This window comes from Malania oleifera, chromosome 9 (assembly GCF_029873635.1).
Source record: "Malania oleifera isolate guangnan ecotype guangnan chromosome 9, ASM2987363v1, whole genome shotgun sequence".
In the NCBI taxonomy this organism is placed as follows: domain Eukaryota; kingdom Viridiplantae; phylum Streptophyta; class Magnoliopsida; order Santalales; family Ximeniaceae; genus Malania; species Malania oleifera.
The window spans coordinates 55,638,638-55,666,003 of record NC_080425.1 but is presented as its reverse complement, the minus strand read 5'-3'; the positions used below and the strand labels follow the sequence as shown (position 1 = coordinate 55,666,003).

Sequence of the window (27,366 nt, the reverse complement as noted above, 5' to 3'; positions counted from 1 at the left end):
ATAATTAATGGAATCCTTCACAAACAACATAACGAGAATATTGGTAATACTGACTCCATATATGCTTCTCATTATTTTATTCAACATGTAAGCAGAAAATATATATATATATATATATATATATATATATATATATATATATATATATACATTTCAATGATGAAATATTATAATAGTTATTCCTTACTTTTATTAAGAACTCATAAAAAAAAAATTCACATTGTTATCAATTTATTTTATAATTTTAATAACTTTTTTATATAATTAATTATAAAAACCTATTAGAATTATATAATCCTAAGAACATACATTCTTTTAAACCTCATTATAATCCAAAAACCACAGAACAGGAAAAAACGAAAAATGGAAAAACGCGAATGAAATGAAACCTGAAAAACGCGAATGAAATGAAACCTGAAAAACTCAAATGAAATGAAACCTAACCTTGGAGGTTTTTAGATGAAGCCTTCAACCAAAAAATCAAAATCACACTATACTAACTTATGAAGCTAAAATAACAAACCTTCAAACGTTTGGTTAATCTTGAATCAGAACTCAATGAAACTAATTTTGTTTTACAGTAAGAAAAATATGTATCCAATTTTCCCTTTTTTATAGCTTTCCTCATTTGGCCGTTCAAACGGTCACCTGCTCAATCCACTCCCGAACGGTCACCTGCTCAAATCCACCGAACGGTCACTTGCGCTCATACGCCTCCTGCTACTGTCGTCCTCCTCTCTGCTCTCTGGTCTCTCTACAAACACTCCCTCTACAGAAGGCCCTCTCTGCTCTCTATTCGTGAGTGAAATGAAGGGGAAACGACCAGATCAAACAAATCTCGCAGAATGGTCTTACGAGATTTGTCACGCGTCACACGCCCTTCCATTTCCCAATCCTGCGATATTTGCTATCACACATCACCACAATAGTCTGTCTCTCTTTAAATCTCGTAGTTTGATCCTGCAAGATTACGTAAGTATTAAATTAGGAAATTTTTTTATAAATAGAGTATTATTTTATATTTTATTATAAAATAATAATAAAATAAAATAAAAAAAAAACTCTGGCACCATCCCTAAAACGGATGGGACAAGTCCATACGGGCTAGCTTAGCTTGTGCCCCTACCCGTACTTGTCTGCTTCAATTCCTTGGGTCTCAAGCCAAGAATTAACCACCCTACCCTTACCTAGCACTCCCAGGTCCTGAGTCACTGACTTTGCACGTGATCTGGATGGAAAAGAAACACAATAAAATAATATAAAATTTAAATTTAAAAAATAGCACATGCACAATGCTGGCGTGAGGTGGGATCCTCACGTGCATTTTGTTGCTCGTTAGTGGGTCAAGCTGTAATAAAACTACATGTGTAAAATTTTCGTAATTATTTTAAAATTTGAAAATAAAATTATTTTTTGCAAGTAAAATGTGAACAATTTTATTATTATTTTTCAGATTTTTACATAAATTTTAAAATATTAAAAAATAAATTTGACAATTTTTAATTTTCTGAAAAAAATTATAAATAAAAATTTAAAATTATTTTTCACAACTGTTTGTTCGAGAGTTTATAAAAAGATTTTGGCGATAGTGAGGGAAAATTTTATCGTCCCAATTCCTATGTATATTCAAAGTCTAAATGACAATTGTGTTTTTTCTTTACATAATTGTTCTACTCCAAATGTGTGTGTGTGTATACACACAATAACTTGGCACTCCAAATAAACGTGTAAAAATAAAATGTAACATAGGTATGGACACTTTATTATTTTTTATTTCACAATGAAATGACAAATTTGCCCGTACTTGTCTTTTCAAATGCAAAGTCATAATCAAGGAATGAAAATAAAAATTAAGAAACTATTTTATCATTTAATACGTTCAAAAATAAATAGTGTCAACGTAATTTCTTTAGAGTGTTAGTAGTGCCTACTAAATGTAAAATGTAAAATTTATTTTCATATTTGGTGACTTAAAATTTGACCAAAAAATGCTATGACATGGTAAAGTTTAAAAAATTTTGTGAACCTCTCTTAAAATATTATAAAAAGATCCTAACTTTCTCTAAATTTGATAAAGAGACATTAACTCTACTTTTAATAAATAAATAAATAAATAACTTTAAAATAAAGGTCAAGGGAGGTCAGGTATCAAAAAATTAAGTATTTTTTTTACCCTAAGATTAAAATTTTTCAGTACAAAGTATCATGAGCTCACATTTTCTATACTCTTCAAGCCCAATTAGATTACCAGAGAAAGAATAGTGGGATAAGGTGAAGGGTCATGTACGATGGGTGCTGCCTTCTTTATTATAAAAAATTAATGTTATGAAAATTTGATTGAACAAAAATAATTAAAAAGTTAAAGTGATAAATTCAATAATCCCATTTCAATCAATTCTATTTAATGTATATATAACAAACATCCAATAAGAACCTTTTCAAAATACACTACCTTCAAAAATAAAAGAGTAAAAGGGTAATGAAAGCCACTACATGAGATAATATTAGTACAAATAGTTCAAAAAGTGAATAAGTGACCAAGAAGTTGCTTATACTTGCTTTAGGATATGAGCCGGAAAGGGTGAGAGTCCTGTCATGCCTAATTACAAAATAAATCCCGCATCCTATGAAAATTATAATTAGAATAAAAACTTGCAACTTTTTATAATTTAAAACCTAAATTATCAAGCCTTATAATGTAAGAAAGCCATCTAATAAACGTTAAAAATGTATGACAGAAATTTCAAAGTTATTGGACAAAAATTCAAGAAGACAAATTGGTCGAAATTCAACTTGCTGGCCATGTTTATATTACTCATATACACAAAATGAATAATCCAACAATTAACATTCGAGGAATAGAGCATTCAAAGGCAATGAGATTATAATTTTCATAATAATAAAATTAAAATTATGTGATCCATTGCGTCTTGCCTTCTTCTTTCAAGCAAATGAAAAAAAATTTACATTCCCACCCAGACAAAAGCCAATAACATCATTAGATGCACTATATAATATGAACAAAAATTCAAATGGAATCAACGAGGAAAGGTATTTGCTAAGAGAATGTGATCAGAAATCAAAACAGAGACTTTAAGGCTGTTTAGTTATGAAAAATATTTTTCTTCTTTTTTATTTTTATTTTTTAAAAAAAAATTATAAAAACTGAACTTATTTTATATTTTTTTCAAAATTTGAATTTAAAAGATAAAAAAGAAAATTAAATGTACAAACCATTTTTTTTATTTTTTATTCTTAAATTTCAAAATAATCACAAAAAAAACTTATTTTTTAATTTTTCAAAATTATATAATATAACATTTGGAATCATAAATTTTTGGACTTAAATTAAAATTTATATACATCTAGAGAGAATTTTACAAATTATCCATACAAATTAAAGTTCAAAATCCAAATTCCATGCTAAAATATAAGTTAAAAATCTAAAATAAAAAAAAAATAAGCCTTTCCATAAAAATTTTAAAAATTAAAAAATAAAGTGATATTTTTGTAATTATTGTAAAAAATTGAAAATAAAAAATTAAATTATTTCCACAAACAGATGGAACCAAAACTGTTTATTATTTGATCATATCTTTCGTAGAAGTAAAAAAATTAACTTATTTTTATATTTGAAAAAAATTAAAAAAAAAATTAATATCTACAATTAAACGAGAACTAATCGTCCCCCGTGAAACCATATGAAAAGGGAAGCAAACTCAATCCTTCTGGCCATCAACGACAAACTAAAGAGTGGAGATTTGTACAGAAAACTGCACAAATTTTCCATTAGGAAAAACATAAATAAGAGAGTAATTGATGAAATCTTTTCCCACTCGTAGCTCAGCTCTGTCATCAGAACTCAAAGGCAGCCAAAAGCTCTCATCATTATATTAATCTAGGCACCTACAAACACCCTAATTTCTCTAATGACCAAATAAACAGAGTCCAATATCATCACCAAAGAGGGAATTGACGCAGCACACGCATTAGGACCTAAAAACATAAATAAATATTAGAGCCCAACTTCAAATTTAGGTAGTAGTGTGTAAAAAATAAAATGCTATTAAATGATCATATTTTTCCCAGCAACTTCCAATAATTCATTGGGCAACGAGAACCCAACTGCAACAGCAACGAAAACAAATCCCTTTTTCAGATCTGTAACAACATGTGAAGGATACCTACTTGGGAAGAAAGGAACACAAAAAAGGGGGGGAAGACAGATGCCCACATCAAGTTGTTGGAATCCGTTCAAGCCAGAATCAAGACCATATACAGCAACCAGTGAAACATGGACAGCAGCCTTGCTAGGTGGCTACCTTGTTTCGTTCTAGGAGAGCTAGACTGGTATACAAACCATATCAAGCAAGAGCACAGCATACTGAAACTGGTTTTGAGTACTTGAACGAGAATCATTTCTTAGCTAGCTATCCAGGTGAACAACTTGTTATCTATGAACAAACTACAAAGACTCATCCAGTTCAGCCCTCGAAATATAATGTTTTCTCGTTTTTCACAGTTGCAGGTACCAAGCATCAGCTGTGCTAAGAATGCCCCAAGCCAGGTTGAAACAAGCTAGAAACATGGGGGACGAAGGATAATTTAATTGGAGCACCAACTGAATAGAAACAATAGCTTAACCATTTAGTGCAAGGTCACAACCATAAAAACCTTGGAGTGGAACAGAAGAGACTCACATTCTCAGCATGGCAGAATACTCAAAGCGGCCATGAACATAGCACGATGACGCAAGGGAGAAAAATGAGTGATGAAAATGGTAACATTCCCAGACACGCACACACAGTGAGGATAATCTTTCCTATGTTGATGAGGAACATTCAATCTTGTCTAAACACATCTAGCCTATGGCAGGTGATGTACATCCAATAAAAATTCTGTATTTCCGGCTTTTGAGGAGAACTCCAGCAAGAAGCTCAACCCAAGTTCCCGATAATCTGAATAATTGAATCCAGGATCTCTGTTCTGCTGCTTCCACTGTCAGCCCAACTTGCATACAATGCACTGCAACATGGTCTAGTATTAGGTTTTAGAAATAAAAAACTAGCGGACTTCTAAATAAACTGGGAAAAAAGTACAAGGAAAAGGCAGGAAGGAATTGGGATGGCCCGCCATAACACGTGTCCAACATGCGACCCCACAAGATGATGGTGAAGTTCACAGCAAACATAAGAATGCAATGACAATTCATCATCAAAGCCCCAAATCAAATTTCACACACGACCGATTCCATAACCTTGTGTCACAAACAAAAGAATACCATACAGCCAGTAGAACTGCAACCGCACTAAATATAGAAGTGCACTAATGGAGAATAAACTGTGCCTCTAAACACAAGCAAATTGGACTTCTCCATAGGGATTTCTCCCATCTTCCACAATGGGGTAGCTATTGCTTTCTTCCAAGAAGCCCACATGATAATTTGCACACAAGTTCTAATTTCAAAAGACAAAAACTAAGCAACAAGCTTTCCTCATCTTAACGAGTTGTTATTTTAAGCTTGAGAATCCACTCTCCCCCCCCCCCCCCCCCCCCCCCCTCCCTCCCTCCCTCCCTCTCTTCAACTCCTGCAGAAAGCAAGGCTGCTAGAAAAAGATTTATAATCCAAATGCCTCAGGTTTGCATCCCCCCCCCCCCCCGCCCTCTCTCTTCTTCAGCTCTTACGGAAAAAAGGTTTTTTTTTTTTTTTTTTTTTTTAAAAAAAAGTAGCACCTCCTATTTTTATTAGAAAAGCCCTCACTTAAGACGGAAGAATATCATGGTTCCAACCTTAGACTTGGGGACAACAAAATCAAACCTCAAGACTCTAAAACTAACTTAACCAACTTATTCAAAACCAATAAACCAATGACCAGAAACCAAATAAATAAATAAGAACTAAACAACTATAAATGGAAAACAAACAAAACTCCGGAAAATAGCACAAAGCATCACGAGCGCAAGGAAGGAAATCCCAACAAATCCAATCGAATCATTCCCCTTGACTTGCTGTGGAAGATCATCCTGACAACTATATAATCGAGACATACCAGATTCACCCTGCTTGGTAAAGAAATCCGCACTTTTATTCGCCTCCCTGTAAACATGTTCCACTTTGTACTGTATGCCTCTCAATGCTAGCACAAGCTCTTCCCACAATTCCCATAAGTTCCAAGCCGAACACTTCCCAGAATTTATCCACTGAACCAACAAAACAGAGTCACATGCAATCTCCACTTGATCAAATCCAAGATCTTTGCACAGTTTAATCCCTATAATAATCGCCTTCAATTCAGCCATATTATTGGTTCCATAACCCAATAATGAGGAAAAAGCTACTTTAAATAAACCTCTTTCATCTCCTATCACGCCTCCACTACCACAATTACCTGAGTTACCTTTACAGCTTCCATCCACATTCAACTTAACCCAACCTATCCTAGGTTTACACCATCTGGCTACACGAGGAAGACAAACCCTCACATTTTTTACTTGAATATCCAAAGCACGAAGGACTGGATCTCAGCCAATATTTAATATCAAACCACACAGGTAAGATCCAAAAGGATTTAATCCAAATCTAGCAAGTTTGGGCTTCTAACCAGGCCTTATGAAAACAATAACAAAAAGACAAGTAAGATCCTATCATCTGACACCAATCTATAACATCATTTCCCTATCTACTGCACATGAATTTGTATTAACTATAGATTCTAAGGATGTGAATGCTTTATCAGTATCCATAAAATAAATATATGCTAGCAAACAGAGGAAGGGGCGGAGAGGACGATATATGAACACTTGCACATGGATGTTGGTATCTACAGGAGATTTTGATTTCTTCCAAATCCCCTGATAAATAGCATCGCTTCAATAATTAAGGGATTTTGCCCACAATCCAACAAGCACTCTCTTTCCCCCCCCCCCCCCCTAAAAAAAAAAAAACAATCCAACAAGCATATGTTGGATGACAATGAAAAAGAAAGTTTCCAACTTACTCGTGCCCAATGCAGAAGGAAATTTTCATGCAGGATTGAGTTCTATTTTAATTTTTTCTTTACCATTCTACTTCAAATCACATACCAAACATGGTGGTAAAACCGTGTACATCTTGTCTCTCGCTCTCTCTCTCCTAATCAACCTAATCATTCCACAATTCAACTTATCTAAACACACTTTTCTTTTTCCTTTTTCTAGCAACTCCCAACTACTTGCACTTTGCAGCCAACAGTTTTAAATCCATTTTTTTGGCATTCCCTAGCATCACGAGCCGAGCTTGTTCAGGGCATTATGCTTGTCTGTGACCGCTTGTCTCGTGCGTTTAGGATGAGTTTCCATCATGTAAATACTAGTATAGAGTTATTTTTCAAAAGTAGTTTTTCCCTAGGCTAAAGAAGGCAGTACGACTCCTCGGCCACTTTGATATTTCCTAGTATCAGAGTGAGAATAGCATAGAAAACTATTTAGAGGTGGGTGAGTGTTCATCAACTTGTAAAACTCACTAGTTATTGTCAACGTGTTTAACCTACTTGCCTCCCTTGCTAGACACACAATGTTAATGGAGGTGTTAATAATGAATTATGTTGCTTCAAAGTTTACTGCTTAAGTGTCACTGCTTTCATAAGTTGCTTACTGCTTCCGCTTATATTTGCTTGAATGACAATGAAAGTGTTTTTGTGGGTAAATTGTTGTAAATGATAGGTTAGCTAGTAAAACAAGAGGGCTTTAGCTAGCACCGCACGGTTCATTCACAAAGGTATGAAATATTCAGCCCGTGACACCTAGCCACTTAATGTTTCTCTTAAGTCCTAACTGCTTGGTCTTGGCTCAACAAATCCTTTTCTTCCATTAAAGCCCTTGACAAAAATCTCATGGCCTCGACAGATACTCAATTTTAAATATTTCTAGCATACCTCTTTCCCTTTTGATGCTTTCAACCAAAATCCTACACATCCAAAGCAGACGGCTCTTTGCCGACCACTAATCACTGTTTTTTCTCCCCAAGAGAAATATCGATAATAAATAAATAATTAAAAAAAAAACAGTGAGTAATTGGAATAGATCTCACAAATTCATTAAGTATTAATCTTACTCTATTAACTCTGCTAAACCGTGTATGAACATCTAAGAGCCCCATCTTTTAATTTTCACACAGCAATTGAGCAACCATTCTATAAAGAAGTGTCGCAAGCAAGAATAGATTTACTATGGCTTTCTCAAATAAAAATTAAATTCTCAAAACTATCTCAAGAAATATTTCAGAATATCCCTCACAGCTTCCACTCCTGTTCCTACCTAAAAAATAAAAAATAGTAAATAAATAAATAATTGTCGATTACATGAATTTGTTTTTTTAATGACACAAGAACCTCTACATAATGCTTCTAACTTCATGAAAAATTTCCCCATGCTGCATGTAAAACAAGTTTTCAAAGGTCATGGGAGAATGGGCAATAAACAAAGACAGGCCTTGCAGCTCTGACATAGATATTTCTTAAGTTCCCAATGAATCATCACTTAAATAATTGCTCAGAATATTGCATGCTCTGAAAGTTAAACTTGACTATTCTTAAGTAATTTGAATTTAAAGTTCAACATCTATTCTCTATTACAATTTTTTTTATTGTATATTCCAAGATTTTTTTTTTTTTTACAGAAACAATAGCATAGCACCAAATTAAACAGAAAATCTCCAGCACATTTCAAGCGTGTTGAAACTCTGCTAAAGGATTTAATCAGTAACAGGATCAATCATTCCTCACAAAGTTGTCACATTTTCTGATAGCTAATCATCTATTCCAGAAAGAAACTCAGGCTACAAAGGTGGCTACGCCAGATAAATGAATGCATTAATCTCATATTGAGCAATAAATTTGTTTATAGACAACTTGGAAGGTTACAAACATGATGAGTATAAACCTTATTCACCAATAACGTGGCATTAGAGCTCCTGTTTAACCTTAACATCACCATTTGGCAGTACACTCTGTGCTTGCGCAAGTCGTTTCAATTCCTGCATTAAATATAGAGAGCTTAAAAATCTTACAATAGAGAGCCTAAAATACAATTCAATGACAGAAAAGAACCTGACTTACAATCCAACTCATTTACCTTTCCCCCTAGTTCACAGGGAGGCCTGTGAGCCTTACTGCCTTAGGCTAGACAAAGCCAATAGCAATCACATCCCATAACCCCCACCCACTAGTGTATAAGGCTCTGAATTCTCACTGCTAACCTAGACTGAGAAGAAGTCGCTGATATACATATCCCATTACCAGTTGAAGCTCTGTGCGCAAAGCTATTCCTCGCTAAATGTCATTTGTACTTACGATTGTTGAACGACAAAAATAATAAATTTGGGCAAAAGATACTGACCACCCCTGATGTTTGGAAAAAAGGCAGAGACCTCCCCTGAGGCTTCGAAAATCTCATTTACCTCACCTATTTTTGAGACACTAACACCCCTCAAAAGGCTTGTCATTTCATAAAATACAATGTTTTAAAAAGGCAAAGGCATAAGGCAAGGCATTTTAACCCTTAAGAGGCTAGGCATAAGCCTTAAGGCGTCGGGGCGTAAGCCTTTTGAGAATTTTATTTTTAGATAAAAAAATATGCAAATAAATTACATATATTTCAAAAATTAAGAAAAAATTAAGAAAACCACACATATAATGTAAAGAAAAATAAGCATACTTTGCAAACAAACTGTTGGCTGATGAAAATTTGCTAACATGAATTCATGATGTAAATCATGACAAGAGATAGCTATACTATTACAAAGTTCAAATTATTTTCAGGATCTAAGATACAAATCAGTTATTTTGGAAAGGTTTAGGTTCAAGAGTTTTAGAAATCAATTCATATTATGACATTCATTTATATAAACATGTAGTTAAAATTTTCTAACCAAATCTAACTTGAAAATCACAACCAAAATGCGTAAGCCTCAATTAAAATGGCACAAAAGGCGTGCATTTTGTACAAATGCATAAGCCTTAGTGCGTAATGTGTTAACCTTCTTGGAATTTGGTATTTTAAATTAAGCCTTAAGGCATTTTAGGCATGCCTTGCCTTGAGGCGAGCTTCAATTAAGCCTTTTAAAACATTCGTAAAATACAAGGGAAGGTTCGTGCTTTTTTGGCAAACCTCAAGGGAGGTTTGTGGAATTCTTCAAACCTCAAGAGAGGTCTCTAGAATTCTTGAAACCTTAGGGGAGGTTAGTGTCTTTTTGACAAACCTCAGGGGATGTTAGTGTTTTTTGCCCGACCTTAATTATAATTACAAAGAAAAATACAATAACACTTGTCTATTTTGGACACAGAAGAATATGGGCACAAGCCATAAGCACTTGAGCACTTATATTCTAGAAAAACTAATATTGGCATACACGCCATTTACATGAAAAAATTGCACTATTTGGAAGCCCCGACTCAAGGGCAAGAAGCTCAATTGAGCACTTTAGTAAGAACTGGCTAGTTAATTATTTTATATTTTGGAACTAGGTTTGGGATTATTTCAATTGTAGTCTAAGGGATTTTAAATGTAAGGGTTTAGTCATATGTTTTTGTTTTCTTTTTCCAATAAATAATCATAATGTAATAGGGTTTTGGAGTTCTTGAGATCAATGAATTCCAATTAAATGTGTGTATCTATTCCATTCTTCCTCTTCTCCTCTTACTTTGTGGTTGATCTCCATCATTTGGTATCGAGTCAAAAGCTCCTCCATCCCATATTCTCCCTCTCCTCTCATTCTATTTCCCATCATTCCTAAGTAACAGGAAAGAGCTTATAGCTCACCAAAAAATAAAAAAAAAAAATCATACTATATATAAAAGTAAAAAATCATTGTGGACAAAAATTTCTTTATCTTTTGAAAGAGACTAAAAATTCCTAAAAGATGTAAATTTAAATCAATTTGTGAACAAGAATGTCCTTATTTTTAATTTTCTATAAACTCAATATTCATTAAAAAAGTAAATTCTATACTAAAAAAGTATGTAAATTATCTTATTGACAAAAAAATTCTTATCTTTTGAAATTAAGACCAAATATTCTTAAAAATAAGTTTCTAATAAATATAAAAAGTATAATAAAACAAAATTAGATAAAATTAAATTTAGAATGTCTAAGAGTTAATGTTTGAACTTTAAAAAAAAATTGGTCAGAAAATAAAAAATAAACTAACATTATATATTGATGTCTAGATCAATATTTATGCTATAATCTATGTTGTATATAAAAGTATGAATAATGTAAATCATTCGGTAGACACAAAATGAATCCTTATCTTTTAAAATTAAGATAAAAAATTCCTAATATAAGTAAATTTCTTACTATATATCAAAATATGAATTTTGTAAATTGATATATGTACAAATTTATTATGATCTTTTAAATTAAGACTAAACATTCCTAAAGAAAATTTTTTTTTTAATATACAACAACAACAACAAAACCAAGCCTTAAGTCCCACTAGGTAGGGTCGACTATATAAATCCTTTTCTGTCAATTGATGCGATCATGGACCATTTCTTTTGATAGATTTAGAGATATTAAATTCTTACTCACTATCTCCTCCCAAGTTATTTTAACTCTACTCCTACCCATTCTACTACCCCCCACAGTAACTAACTCACTCTTCCTTACTAGTGCACTATGTAGCCTACGTTGCAAGTGTCCATACCATCTGAGTCGTCCCCAAATGATAAATTTTATGGTTAAAATTTTGAAAAACTCATTAATCATTCAATAAACAAAAAATAATTATTACAAATAATTTATACAACATATCACAATTTTGAAATTGTAAAAAATATATTAATTTTTTTCATTGAAAGAAGTCATATATTAAGATTTTCTACCAATAATATTAATCGTAAATTTTTATGTATACATTATTTTTTATATATTTAAAATGTAATATTTCACATAATGTTAATTAGAACATTCTTATTGTCGTCTGTCAATATCAGATTTCGTCCGACATGCGACGTGGCAAGGATGGATTGGAGGGATAAAAAAAGGGAGTCTCCACCTCACCTTTTTGAGGAAGGGATAAAGCGAGGAAACCCTAATATTGTTCAAATAAAACTCCTATGATCAATGTACTAAGAGATGAGTTCGGAGGCCTAGTTATGTGCAAGGAAGGTATTAGGAACCATACAACACCCAGTCTTGGAATGGTTGCTGTTGTTGATCAAACGCTTGTCCTATATTTTTTAAGATAAGGAAAGAGGAGAGTGAATAGGTGGAATATCCCCCTTGTGTGCCCAAACCTAGTATCGTGGTTGATGTGGCTTTGGGACAGAAGAGGGTTGTCCGAAGACCTTCCTTGTCAGCCTGAAGGCTTAAAATGGCAATTATTCAAAATTGAACGAGTTTGTCTCCCTTGATTGCCCAAATCAGCATCAATGAATGATGTGATTTGGTACGGAAGGATCGACTCATATCTTCATAAAATCTAATTTTTAAAAGGAAATGATTTGAAAATAAGGTGACCTCAGAATCCCTACAAGATAAGACAGCTATTAATTATGAAATTCTTTGGAATTTGAGCTTGAATTAAAAGGGAGGTTCTGTGAGAAGATTAGAATTAAATTTTAAAAAAGGATCTTTAAGATGTGATTTGTAGAATTAGAATCAAATTTTTGAATTGTGGCAGGGAACCAAAATTTTGACAATTAAACAATTTCTATTTAGGTAACATCATTGGTCCATAAATGAAAGAAAAGGAAAGGCAATACATAAATAAAAACCTAGTCTTTGTTTGTTCGCTTTTTTATTGCCTCAGGATCTTCTAGATTTTCAAAGGTAATAATAATATGCTATAATATAGTAGTAATAGATAGTCATAATGATATGCTATAATATAGTAGGAATATTACCATTATTATTATTATCCTATCATTATTAGTAATATTTCTATCATTATTATTAATGACCACCATATATACTATCACCATTGCTATCATCATATTTATTACCTTATATCCACCATTATCATTATTATTATCTAAATATCTTGTTTCCTTCTTTTGCAATAGAAAATAAAAAATGTCAATAAAAAAATCCTTTAAAAATCTATAAGATCTTGAGGCAATAAAAAAGGGAACAAACCAAAAGGTCGAAAACTAGGTTTTTATTTATGTATATTCCCTTTCCTTTTCTTTCTTTTATAGGTTGATGAAGTTAACCGAAATAAAAATTGTTTAGTTGTCAAAATCTTGATTTCCCACCATAATTCAAAAAATAAGATCCTAATTCTACACATCAATCTTAAAGATTCTCCTCCTAAATTTAATTCTAATCTTATCTTAAAACCTTCCTTTTTATTCAAATTCAAATCTCAAAGAAATTCAACATTAATAGTTGTCTTATCTTGTAGGGACTCTTAGGTCACCTTTTTTTCAAATCATTTCCTTTTAAAAATAAGATTTTATAAAGATATAAATTGACACTTCCATCCCGAATCACATCATTTCTGTTGATTGGCCAATCAAGGGAGACAAACTCGTTAATTTTTAATAGCTGCCATTTTTAAGCCTTCAAGCTGAGAAGGAAGGTCTTCAAACTACCCTCTTTCGTCCTGAAGCCACATCTCTCGTGATGTTAGGTTTGGGCACAAAAGGAGGATATTCCACCCATTCACTCTTCCCTTTCCTTATCTTAATGACATAGGACAAGCGTTTGATCATCGATGGCAACCATTCCAAGAATGGATGTTGTAAGGTGTCTAATACCTTTCTTACAAATAACCAAGGTCCCAAACCCATCTCTCCATACGTAACTCATAAGAGTTTTGTTCGTAGGACATTAGGGTTTCATTGATAGGAGTCTTATTTGTCTAACACTAGAGTTTCCTCATCTTATCCCTTACTCAAAAGATGAGGTGGCGACTCTATTTTATCCCTCCAATCCATCCTCGCCACGTTGCACGTTAGCCGAAATCCAATGTCAAAGGCTATCATATAGTTTAAGATTGTTTGCCCTTATGGCCACCACGGGCATGTCGCGATGGAAAGACATCAACACGTAAGAAGGAGCATCGGGGGTTTAATTCCAGGTAGATACACTCACGGAGTCAGCAATACTTGTGAATGGTAAGAGTTTACTCTATGAGCCAACGGGAACCGTGAATGGTGAGAGTTCGCTCTGTGAGCTAGCGGAGACCATGGATGGTAATGGAGATGTGTCCCGGGGGTCGGGTTGGCCGAACGTCCAACTGATGCACGGAAGCCGTGTCCGCATCCGGACTTTGCCCTAATCAGCGAGACCTGGGGGCAGATGACGCTGATCCGTAAGTTTGGTGCCGCACCAGAGAGTCCGAAGGGCTCGTTGGTGGCTGGAGTTCCTATGTAATATAAAAAAAAAAAAAGTTTTTTGCCCCTATGCCTACACGATGTCACAATAGTCTCTCATGCCCATGTTCATATTTATATTTTTAAAAAAATATAAATTTTAATAAACAAATATGAATATTCATACTTCATTAAGAATTATAAAAACATTTAAATAGTATTATTTAATGCAATCACATGCAACACACGTGACATATTTACTAGTAGAAATAAAAAAGTGGAACCAAAACTAGTCATTGTTCTCTCTTAATATATGCAATTGCTAGCTGCCACCAATGTTACAAGTCCCCAAGATAGAACCAATTTAAACCTCAACTCCATCACAAGACTCTCACAACACCATGCAATAAGCCATTGCCACTCCTGCTGTTGCCAAAACGCATCGCTGTCATGTCGCCACATAGTTACCAAAACACACCAAATCCACCTTAACACCTTTAGGCAACCCCTACTCCCCTGGCCTCCTTATCTCTTTATTCTTCTCTATTCTCATTTGAAGAGGCAGCCATGCAATGCCTCAAGGCCTAGACTAATAAAAGCCTTTCAACTCAGTCTAGCCAGACCGACAAACCAAACCAAGTCAAGTCAAACCAGTATCATTTTCCTTCTTATTTCTTTCCTTTTCTAGAAAAAGATCTAATAAATGACAACCAAGGCTAATGATGAACTTTCTTCAAATGTTATGCCCCTAACCGATAGTGTCCAAGACAAGGAAGGTTTCATTGATGCTCAAAGCTATGATACAAAAGCCTATCATCTCAGCTTTCTGTTCGTGAAACTAAAGGAGATCAGCCAGATCAAGTTATTAGAGTAGATGTTCGCAATATTCATGGTGATGGTCCTCCTAACGAGTTTGAAGACAGGATTTATTTATTGGAATGTTATTTTTGTCTGTATGACTTAAGGAAACTAGAAAGTTGTACCTCATTGAGTCTAGAATCAAGGGCACTGCTCGCATTCAGTGGCTCAAGAAATATTCCAAACTCCAAATACGGCATTATGGAACCATTCAGACAAAGGATGAGACGAACCACGTTATTTAGGACCATTATGTTCCTCCCAACTATCGGTACCACATCCATTTATAGCCTTTTAGTGTGAAGCAGAAAGATTGCATGATTATCCCCAACAATACCAGGAAATTTTATCACTTAGCCACTCATGCAGACGTGGAATGGGAAGAAAATGTTATGATTGCCTCACATCACTAAAGGTTGAAGCACACAATTGCCTCCAAACTTGCAGCCTGTTGTCTTAAACTTGCAACTCAGTTTGAACAAGATATGTGATGCCATGCTCCTAAAGCTCCACCTCAGCTTGAGAGGCCTCTTGTGCTTGACAAACCAGTTGATCCATCAAGTACGGATGTTCCACTTCAAGTCCCATATCTTCAATCACCATGCTGCTCAGTGTCCTACTCATGCCATGGCTATTGCTAACAACGAAGACCAAGATAACACTGCAATTTGTTGAAGCAGAAACTAGTGTCGCTTGTAAAGATGGAGGTGATAATTCTACACATCCTACATGTCTAGTGCTCCCCATATGTTACACTCCCTTAAAGTTGAGACCAACCAGGATTTGGAGCACATGAGAATTTTTTTCCAATCACAGTTATGCTTTTGAACTTTTGATCCCAGAAGCTAACGTAGTGTCATAGGAACCCACCCAAAACCTACACTTGAAGGTAGAGCCCCATCCCGACTTTTACAAGATCGCTTGGGCCAACAATGCCAATCAAAAGGTGAATGACTGTTGCTTGTTCGCCTTCAATGTCAGGTTATTGCTTGAGACAGCTAAGAGTGTGTGATATTCTCACTCACAAGATTTGTCACGTTCTTTTCAGGGCACCCAGGTTGAATGATAGAGATTTCTTCCACCATACTCAAGGAAATTCTTACAACTAATCCCAGCTCATGAACTTCCAGTAGCGAAGTTGAAGCTTACTACCTGTGCTTTTCTTATGAAGCACATTGGCCATTATTCTTGTGATGGTATTCTTGCTCCCTTTCCCAGCTCGACAAGGTTGATTTTTATTCAAGTAGAGAGTTTATGTAGGATGGTGAACACAAGTTGATTAGATAAGTTCAGGCCTGCTTCGAAGCCCTGTCCCATGGGCAGGAACTACAATTGAATCACTTCGGCAATTAGATGGTTAATTATCTCTTGGAATCATTTTTTGGTATTATTTTAATGATAGTCATAGCATTTTAAATGTAAGGGGTTAGGCACAGTTTTTAAACTTCCCATAATCCTATAAATAATAATTGATGTATTAGGGTTTAAAAGGTCTTGAGATTAATGAATTTGATTTCAACATATTTTCCATGTTTCTCTTCCTTTCTTCATCCTCCCCTTTTTCTCGATAACCAATCTGCCTCACTATTTAATCAACATAGGATCTCGTACCAAGAACACATCCATGCTCTAACTGATACATGACAACTATATGACAATGAGAAGTCTAAAACTACTACAGAAACACAAGCACTCTAGCCATTATTAACCAATCAACATGATCAAAGAAAATACAACTTCAAGGAATATATACAACTAGCTTTTTTAATGAAGTGAAGAAGAAAATGGCAACTTCAAAGTTCAAGATGCAACATACAAAACACGTTCATAACGAGCAGAAACAAAAAGGAATTTATTCATTCTATTAGTGCAGTTTGATACAAAACATAATGAGAGAAAAAGGAGGGAAGTCTACAACAATTTAGATAAAAATGCAACAACAACCAACACCACCACCAAGCAAGCCAGCCATATCAATCATTTTCTTCCATTATGCATGATTTAGGGCAATACCCTCAAAAAGTAGGAGTGCTGTTGAATATTTTCTTAAGTGTTCTCCTCCCTACTCTTTCTACAGCCTCCAACATAAACTAAATCAATCTTTCTTACAAGAGCACTACTTAGTCTAGGTTGGAAGTGTCCAAAACCTCTCAATCACTCTAAGATAGATAAAAGAGAGTGGGTTTAATATTTATAATTTACAATAGATAACTAACAGGGGGAAAAAAAAAAAAAAAACATAATCCAAAAATCTATGTAACATTATATAAGCCTGCCAATTAAGCCTAACTTACAGCAGCAGAAGTTGCCCGTATTTCTCTGTATGATTCCACTTCATCAGGAAATGCCTGTTCAAGTTCTTCCAAAAGATGCTTCCGTAAACTCTGTAGATAGCATTTGTAATGAGTAATGCTTCTCATGCTTGAAAGCATCACATTGAAAATAAATGAAATAAAAAAATCACATTGCAAAATATGCTAAATGTAGTCCTTTTGTCATGCATAGCAAAGTTTTCTAAGTTTCTAGCATGAATATTTACCACACCTATCATAACCAAACCTGTGAAAATATTTTCCTAAAAAGTGAATGAATAAAGATGAAAAAAAAGTGAACTTGTTTTAACTAAGTATTGTTTTATGTATATGATCAATCTATGTCTCAAGGAGAAACTATGCAAATGAACTTCAGTTTAATTGAATCCCAACTCATTACTAAAAAGCTTATATGAGGTAGGGAGGCGTAACTGTGCTAGAAGGTTAACGATGGCCAAACAGATAGAAGAATAGAACTGAAAGACTGAATCAAAAACTTGCTGGAAAACAAAACTAAATTAGGGAAGCCAGCACATGCGGGTTCTTGGATGTGAATAGGAGGCAATGCTGCATACAAGTAATGGGACACAATGAACATTGCCAGAGAAGAGAATCAGGCGATCCTGGGAGCTCAAGTGGCAGGAGGATGACATAGAGATGATGCGAGGTTCTAGAGAGAGAAGCTTTGTGTTGAAGAGTCTTTGGTGAGAAACAGGGGCAGGTATTTATAGTGCTAACTAGGGATAAGGCTATTACCCAATGAGGAGGGGAGGGGGTTATAGTCGTGCATGAGGGAAAGGATTTAAATTATCCAACACTTTAGTGGATAGGGAAATGTTATCATGGGCAACATTTGATCTGGCTAAGGAACCAGAATTGAGTGTTGTGACCCTGCCATGTACTGTAAGATCAATCCCAGGCACAGGCAAATGGTCTGTCTCCATGAAAATTATGAAATTAGGAGTTAATAAAGAAAGCAAATTGGTATTTGATTGCAAATCAAATTAAATATAATATTATGTGATTGGACCAAGATAAAGAAGGTAACTAGATTTTGTCCCTTGCATAAAAAATATTTTGCATAATTCTAAAGAATTTTCACGCACTCCACCCACACTCTGCCCCCTCAGGGATTGGACAACAACTAGGCCGTTAGCAAGAATGGGTTGTGCAAGTCAATCAGAAAAAGTAGCAGTAACAGCAAAAGCATTAGCAGGAGCAGATGGACTAGAGGCATTAGAGGGACTATGACATTGAAAGGAAAGGACACTTGTAGATGCCCAGAAGGGGTACAATAGTATAAGAGTGGGAGTTGGCAGTGTTTTACTCCAAAAAAAGGATTTGATAAAGAAAATGTGCCGCCGATTTAATAAACTTTTACAGAATGATCATTGCACAAGAATTATTTACCATTTGAAGGTTAGGTGGACAGGCATACAAAAATGATTATTATTTAAAGAAATTCCCTTGCATAGGGAATAAGAAAATAATAATAAACTAGGAAAGAGAGACACTGTGTAGGGGAAGAAAGAAAAGAGGATCACTAATTAGAATCGACTAATAAACGTCACTAATGGCAATCAACTGAAGTCAAATTTTCTAAAAAAATATGAGCCCAAGAATTACGCCAGATGTCCATCTAAAGTTTCAAACAATTAAAATATAAAAGGATTAAAGAAGAGAGAGTGAGCATTTGAGAGTCGGCCAGCTGGGAAAATGGAGAGATCAACATGCCAAGAGGTAATAATAAGATATACACAAAAGACACGTAGCCTAATGCTTCACCCTCTTATCACACATTCTACCATGCAAGGGAAAAATTTTCAAGGCAGCTTTAATGTGCAAGACAGCAGAAGACCAAGAGATAAGTGAATCAGTTTTCAAGGAGGAAGAGAATTCATTGCTTCCTAAGGCCATGCAACTAGCAACATTTTGTGAAATCAATTTTACACGCAGACATGTAATGGGCAATGTTATACATGGTAGAAAACTGAGCTGAGACGCCTTGGAATGGACCCTTTAAATTATACCTCAAATCTTTGACTAGGAAATAATAATAAAAATAAATGAATCCATAAAGAAATGCACTCCTCAGAATCCAAGGTGCATCCACAAGGCACATGCATCTCTTGGATCCCAAGGTGCATCTACAAGGAGGATGCATCCAATTCTACACAGAACATGCATCCAATTTCATTCACATCCAAGATCCCACATCCACATTCTACTCGACAGTGGAGAACTGATTGCATAGAGTTATGCCACAAAGAAAGAAGCCAAGTAACCCCCAACAAACTTCCCTCACACAATTCCTCACTCAGGAAGGAGAAAACATCGCAGACTTGGGTAAACCATCTTGTGGAAAGACAAGTTTCCAAGTATTTTTCTTTTTACATGGCTCGTATGGTAAAGATTTCAATCTTCACAATGCAAGTTGTTTAGTGTCCTCCCCGAGAATACATAGTTGCTACAAAGACTCTGTTGTAGTATGTAGCTCATATCAAGTGGAGCACATGTACAGAGAAAGCAAACTAAAGAAAACAAGGAATATGGTATGAAGGAAAACCGTCGACGGTTTTCATAGGTACATCAACAGTTTCTTCCAGAAGCCAATTAGGAAGAAAACAGTCGATGGTTTGGTTTTGTTCAACATCAGATTATTTTTATTGGCTAAGACCATGGTTTTAAATAAAGGCCGCAACCGTTACATAACGCCATTACGTAATAATTTTTTGGGTTACCAATACCGTTACATACCACAAGATCGGTGGGAAGAAAAATCACGGCCGTATCGGCTGTTATAGACCGTGACCGTTACGTAAAGGTTGCTACGGCCGTTACGTAACCGAACTGTTACACAAAAAAATATTTTATTCTTTACTTTTTCTTCTCACTTTTTCTCTCTCTTTCATATATCATTCTCAATATACCAAGTGGCAAGAGGGGGAAAAGATTATAATGAGGATGACAATGATACAAAATTTACTATTTCTCTAAATACTCACAATAGATGCATTAATTAACAATTTCAAAATATTAACTTGCTAGGAAAAAAATTTTTTTTTTATAATATTAGTAATGTGATATTTAAGTTCTTTATTTTTCAACTTCAACCTTCTTTCTTTTCTAGCTATTTTATATTTATATTATTCGTATGTCTTATGTGTCTAATAGATTAATGGAGTGTATAATGTATTTTGTTTTATTAATTAATTTAGCCTACATAAGAATTTATCACAGATAAGAACAATGAGAAGTATAAATACGCACACATACGAAATTTTCTATCAATGGTTGTTTAAAACAAATGTAAACTTGTTGCCCTAACCAAATAACTTAGTTACTCGAACTAAAGAATGCAAAATACACTAAAACTCTTTCTAAGAATGGCTAAAAGCTTAAATCATGCAAGCACGCTAATATGCACAAGGTTGTGCATGCTTCAAAAAATTTCACGGCCATTACACCCGCTTCCCGTTATGTAACATCCACTACTTCCGCTTCCCGTTACACTTGTTACCATTAAATTACGCTACCCGCTACCGTGATTTAAAACCATGGCTGGGGCAATTAATAGGTTGGATATGGTACAAGGGTATTTGAGAAAATTTTCTCTCTCTGTACGGCTAGGGTTAGTATAAATACTTATGATGTAACTTGTAACCCTACTTTTGATGATAGTGGATTTCAACCGCTGCTTGCTCCCGTGGACGTAGGCATTCTGCCGAACCACGTTAAATCTGTGTGTGTATTTCTTGCTTTCCTTATCTCTGTGTCTTTCCGTATTATTCATCATAATTGCCACACAATCGTTCTTCACAACAAACTCCCGCCATCAAATATAGAGCAATGCTGTAGCTATCATAATTGCCACACAATCGTTCTTCACAACAAACTCCCACCATCAAATATAGAGCAATGCTGTAGCTCCTCCCATTAATTCCACCCCAAAAAGAGATGCATCCACCTCCTTGTGGATACACCTTGGATGCATCCTCTTTGTGGATGCGCTCTGAATGGATCCTTCACATGCATGTAAGACAAGATACATCTTCCATGTGATGTGCCTTAGAATCCAAGAGGTGCATCCCCACCTTGGAGTCCAATTATTATTCCCATTGTTGCTGTTGCGGTTGTTATTTCCATGGCAACAATTTGGGCACAATTTAAGAGGTCGCCATTCCAAAGCATCTCAAAGCAATGAATTCATTCTACCACCAAAACTGACATGCTTATTTTTATTCTTTTGCCTTCTTGCAAATTAAAACAGACACAACTTCAATTTTCCTTGCGTGCCAGAATGTGTGATTAAGAGGATGAAGCATAAGATTTAATGTCTTTTGTGTATTGCATGTCATTGTTATGTCTCAGCACGCGCGTTTCTCTCCATTCTCCCAAGGTTGCCAGAATCAACATCCTACATAGGAATATAGGATCTTAGAGGGGTCTACAAGATTGGATTGAGGATCTAAGATTCTACTAACAATATAAACTAAATATTAAAAATTTTATGTATGTGGATTTTATGACAATTCTTTAAATTAAAAACTTGGCAAGTATAAGAAATTAAAAACACATTTTAGGAATGCTAGCTACTAAAACGCTTCTCTGCTTTTCTGCCAGACTGCTACTGTAATTAGACTATTAGAGTGAAAGGATCATTGATCAAAGTACAAAAATTTACAATTCTGGGCAATCAGCAGCAGTTAGTGGTCAGTGCTGCTGTTTTCAGAAATTAGGAGACAATGAAAGAAATTTGGACTTAAAAGCAAACTCTCTGATTATCGAAGGTCCGACTCCAAAAGCTCTCGCATCTGAAAGATTGCAACTTCAGGGAACAAGAACTTTGCAAGCTGATGGAAATCCAGAAACCCAGAACTGATCAAAGAAAAGAAGAACCCACTCCAAGCTGATTGAACAAATTCTGCAAGAACAGGACCCAAGAAGACCAGAACTCATTGAACAAGAACAACCATGTAAGCTTATTGAACAAGAAAAACAAAACTGCTGCTGCCATTGATGGTTCTCTGCAAGCTGGACCTTTTCTTTTTGGACTATCGAGAAAGGCAAGAGTTCTCTGCAAGGTGCTGCTTTTGGGACATAAACAAAGTGAATAAATATAGGAGCCATTTTGCCCTAAATGTAAAGAATTTGAGCCAAATGGAACAAGAGGGCTGCAAAACAATACTATCAATCAATAAAAATGCATATCTGGCCTTATGTTTAAATCCCAAGAAAAAACACAAAAAAACAAAAAAGGGCCAGTCCAGTTCACTAAGTATGGTAGAATCCCAAGTAGGATCTTGATTCTACAATTCTACATGAGATTCTATGATTTTACTTGCAATTCTACCTGATACCCAAGTCTTACATGAACTGGACCGCATGGATAAATATGGATCTTAGGATATCCTATGATCTGGATTGCAATTTTGACAGCCAGGCATTCACCTAGCAGACCAATTCTCAAATGCTCACTCCCTCTCCCTTAATTCTTTAACATTATAATTTATAGTGAATATTAACTGTTTACAGCTTCAGATTGACATTCAGCCTAATTCTTAAGCACATATTTAAAATAGAATTTGAATTGTGCGGCAGTGAGAAAGAGTGGGCTAGTTACTGTAATGGGCAGTAGTAGGGGTAGGGACTAGGAATAGACCTAAAATAACTTGGAATTACATAGTAAGGATTTAATAGCCCTGGATTTGTAGGAGAAAATTGCCCATGATCTCGTAAATTGGTAGAAAATGATTTATATAGCCAACCCCACCTAGTGTTACTTAAGGCTTGATTTGTTGTTGTTGTCATGGATCACTAATCAATTCTAATTATTAATCCCCTGCTCTCCCTTCCCCCACACAGCGTCTATCTATCCTAGTTTATATTATTTCTTAACACTTTCCCTGTGCAAGGCAAACTCTTCAATTAAAGTCATTTTTTTTTACATGCGCGTCAATCAAACCTTTATATGGTAAATAATGGCAACTTTGAGAGCATGTCCATTAAACCTTCACCTAAATGGTGTTTACCTTAAACATTTGCCTACATGTATATATATTCCCACAAGTACAAATGGCCCTAAAGCCAACCACATGTTTATTGAACAAAGAAAATTCTAAGTTTTAATTCTTGTGCAATGTTCATAGTGTACAAGTTTATACAATAGATGACACACTTTATTTCTCAAACCCTATTTTTTGTGGATGTTTTATTTCAATAAAATAAAATAAAGTGGTTGAATTTTCATCTTATTCAAAATTATTGATATTAATATTGAAATATTGGTCCCTTAGTGTATGAAATTTTTTTCAGAATTATTCAAAATATTTTCCTCGCAAATGGGAAAATGTAGATCCCTTCTTTTATCTCGGTCCAATTATATATAATATAACATTAAATTTCTCTCGCAACCAAATATCAATTGCTTGTTTTACTAACTTTTAATTCCATAATTTTTGCAAGGCCTCGCACACAAAACTTATCATGGGATATGTGACAGAGTTTCCAGATCAATTTTGGGTCCTAGGATGTCATATTAGAGAAATTTGGCTTGGTGGCCTTGAATTGGTGTTCGTTTAGAGTCCAGCCCCCTTAGCCCTTCCTTAGCCACTCAAGTGTTGCCAATGACACATGGCATTTCTTATTACTTCTTTTTGGCCACAGGTCTTTAAACCTAGGTAATTTGTATCATTTTTCGCCCATTGGCCAAAGCCTTAGGCATGACCATGACCCCCTCCTCGCACCCCACTCATTGGATAATTGCCTCACCTCTTATTAGCACTATAAACACCTCCTTTCACAACCCATCTGGATCTCTCTCTCTCTCTCTCTCTCTCTACAGGACTTTGCGTCATCCTCCAACTAGCTCACACTTAAGCTTTGAAGGATCATGCAACTCTCCTTTTTTGGCAACCTCCATTACATCCCATTATTTGTATGCAACACTGCCTCTCACTCACATCCAACAATCCACAACCATAAAGCCTAACCAAGTGTAAACAAAGAACTGCAAGTTCCATCTGGTCCTACTTTCTAAAACCCCAATCATCATAATGCCCATTCAATAAGGTATTTCTTATTATTTTAGAAACCAATTCAGAAAGTAAAAGCAAGATCAAGAGCACAAAAATGTAGATCCAAAAAATTTCATAAGGTCAAGCATATTACTAAGAAGCCCTACAAAGATGACCCATTGTAACAGTTTCGGTCCAACTACGGTAAGGTATTGTTTGTTTTGGCCCACTGGCCTCACGGTTTCATCCTAGAAAGACTGCCTCTCATAATTATAGTGTGAACCAAGCTTATAAGTATGATTTTAATCAATGGCCATTACACTACATAACGGTCGTTAGGTAACAAAATTTCAAGGCCCCAATACAAATACGGACCGCTATAGCCGTGAGGGAAAAAATCACTGCCATAACGGCCGTTACGCTTTCATAACGAGCCGTAACGCACCCATTACAGGCCGTTACACCACTGTCCCCTACCAACAGCTCTATATACTGAAAAATACCTCATTTGTTCCTGATTTTCCTGAGCTTTTCTGCAATTCTCCCTCTCCCCATGTTCGTCCGGCTTAGATCCAATGATCTATGGCTGCCAAAACAGAAATTTTTGCTTGAAATCGCCATATGCTTTCGATCAACTGCATCCCCTTCCCTTATTTTTATCCATTTGGGAAGAAATTTGTTACTGTTTGGAAGTGATTTGGGAATTTGGGTATATCAAAGAGGATTTGAGGCTTTGAGCTTTGAAGGGGGTTTGGGAATGGGAGACTCTTTGTGTTAGTTCTTGAGTCCTGACTTCCTGTCCGTGGGTTTGCCTACTGCTAGCGTGAAAACATGGGAATATTATTCCTATCATATTCTATGTTATTTGGAATAATAGAAACTTTTACGTGGTCACTTGCCTCAAAATGGTTTTTTTTTTTTTGTGTCAATCATTATATCCCCATAGAATAGCTATTCAATTCTCACCTTATTCCATTTAGCAAGGCAAACATTACAATAATTTATTCTAATGTACCACAAGGAAGCTCTGGAAAACTTCTACAATTTCTTTCTTTTTAATGTTATGACAGTAAATGGTGGGATCGGAACCCTATGTTCATTGCTTGCTACTACAGAACCCCTTTCTCTGACTGCAGATGACGGGGTTCCATCACGGACACTCCTACATGATTCCTTCCTCAGCACCAAGCATCAAACTATCTAATGTATCTTCCCTCAGAAAGGATTTATTTTTATGCAGAAAACATATGATGATGACGAGTTCTCCAAAACATCCAAAACAGTGAACACTGAACACAATAAACAAAGATATAGAATTGACCAATTTGAGGCAAAAATAACCAATAAACTAGCTAACTAACATAAATAAAGAAAAAGAAGTCGCATCTCTTAAATTTCCGTCACATACAATTTTTAAAAAAAATTGCGAAAAGAACTAAGATACAATTGACTGGCGACAAAAGGGAAAAGAAATCAAAGAGTTGTATTGTAAATAAAATGCAAATAAGGGTAAGAAAGTACCTTGAAGGAATCAGTTTTACCCTTGGTGATCTGATTTTTAGCGATGCAGCTATTTATAACATCCCTTGTGAATTCATCTGGATTTTTTCCATCATCGATCAAACTAATCATATAATGACACATTAATTATTAAAAATAAAAAGGAATCTTAAGAGTAGATTTTGTTTAAGTGACAAGAACAAAGAAGCCGTACTTAAGAACCTCCATGGGAACCTGAATACTGCACTTCTCAGACAATTTCATCATGTTGTCGAGCTCTGAGACGAGAGCATTCCTGCAAAATAGAAGCAAACCCTAATGCCTAAACAACAATTCCTTAAAAATATAATTCTTGGAAAGGGCAGTAATGAGAGAGAGAGAGAGAGAGAGAGAGAGAGAGAGAGAAATACAAGCGCTGGAGGAGAGGGAGCTGAGAGGCGACGTTGAAGGAAGAGACGGTGAGGTAGAGCTGGTGGAGAAGACCAAGAGTCTTCTGGATGGAGTTGATGACGTCGTTCAGGTTTTGCTTCGAATCCTCGCCAGCGGCGGCAGCGGCTGCGGCCGCAGAATCGTTGGCTTGATGGATCATCCCGTTCCCTCCACTGCCGCCGGTAGCGGCTGCCGCCGCCGGCGACGTTGCTCCCACTCCCACGCCACTTTGCGTCTGTGATGATTCCATCTCCCGTGTCTGGGTAAATTGGTTCGGCCTTGCTTGTTTTCCACCCGCCTTTTCGGCTAAAAGCCTAAAATACTTGGGGAGTTAGGAGTTCATTTTTCTAATTTTCATTTTAATCCGTTCCTTAAAAAATCATACTTCCATAATTATTTCAAGCACTTGCCACTTGGGAGTTTTTTTCCCACATTAACTTTTTTTAAAAATATATATATTAAATAATACCTTATTTTATGAAGTATTTCTCAGAATGATTCTAAGGTAATCTCGCTACTCGGAGTAACGAGATTTCTTTTTAGAGACGATGCTCGTGTGGACGCGTGGCAAATCTCGCTACTTCAAGTAGTGAGATTTTTTGTTGATAAAGCATGCTAGCCTGGACGCCTGACAAATCTCGTTAGTTCATCCAGCAAAATTTGCTTCGGATACTTAATGCCCATCCAGTCGGCGTTCGACACAAGGCATATCTCGTTGGTTCATCCGGCGAGATTTGCTTCGGATATTTAATATCCATCCAGTCGGTGTTCGATGCATGGCAAATCTCGCTGGATGAACCAGCGAGATTTGCTTCAACCATTACACAGCCCTTCCTCCTTCCATTGTCTTCGCGAACAGAGAGGAGTATACATCCTTTGCAAAGAGACGGGGAGGAGCAAAGCAGCAGGTTACCATTGAAGGAGACAGGGGTCAAACATGTTGCGCAGGTGACC

The 27,366-nt window shown here is 35.5% G+C and overlaps 1 protein-coding gene across 1 annotated transcript; it reads right to left on the bottom strand.

The window, feature by feature from the left end:
- Positions 1 to 8,677: 8,677 nt before the first annotated feature.
- Positions 8,678 to 26,783, bottom strand: LOC131163865 (mediator of RNA polymerase II transcription subunit 10b). Its single transcript, XM_058120671.1, has 5 exons — positions 26,394 to 26,783; positions 26,198 to 26,278; positions 26,005 to 26,107; positions 17,450 to 17,539; positions 8,678 to 9,013 (listed from the first exon to the last, which is right to left on the bottom strand). The coding sequence occupies exons 1-5, from the start codon at positions 26,660 to 26,662 to the stop codon at positions 8,942 to 8,944; spliced, it is 615 nt and encodes a 204-aa protein (XP_057976654.1). The 5' UTR covers positions 26,663 to 26,783; the 3' UTR covers positions 8,678 to 8,941.
- Between the last annotated feature and the right edge of the window lie 583 nt (positions 26,784 to 27,366).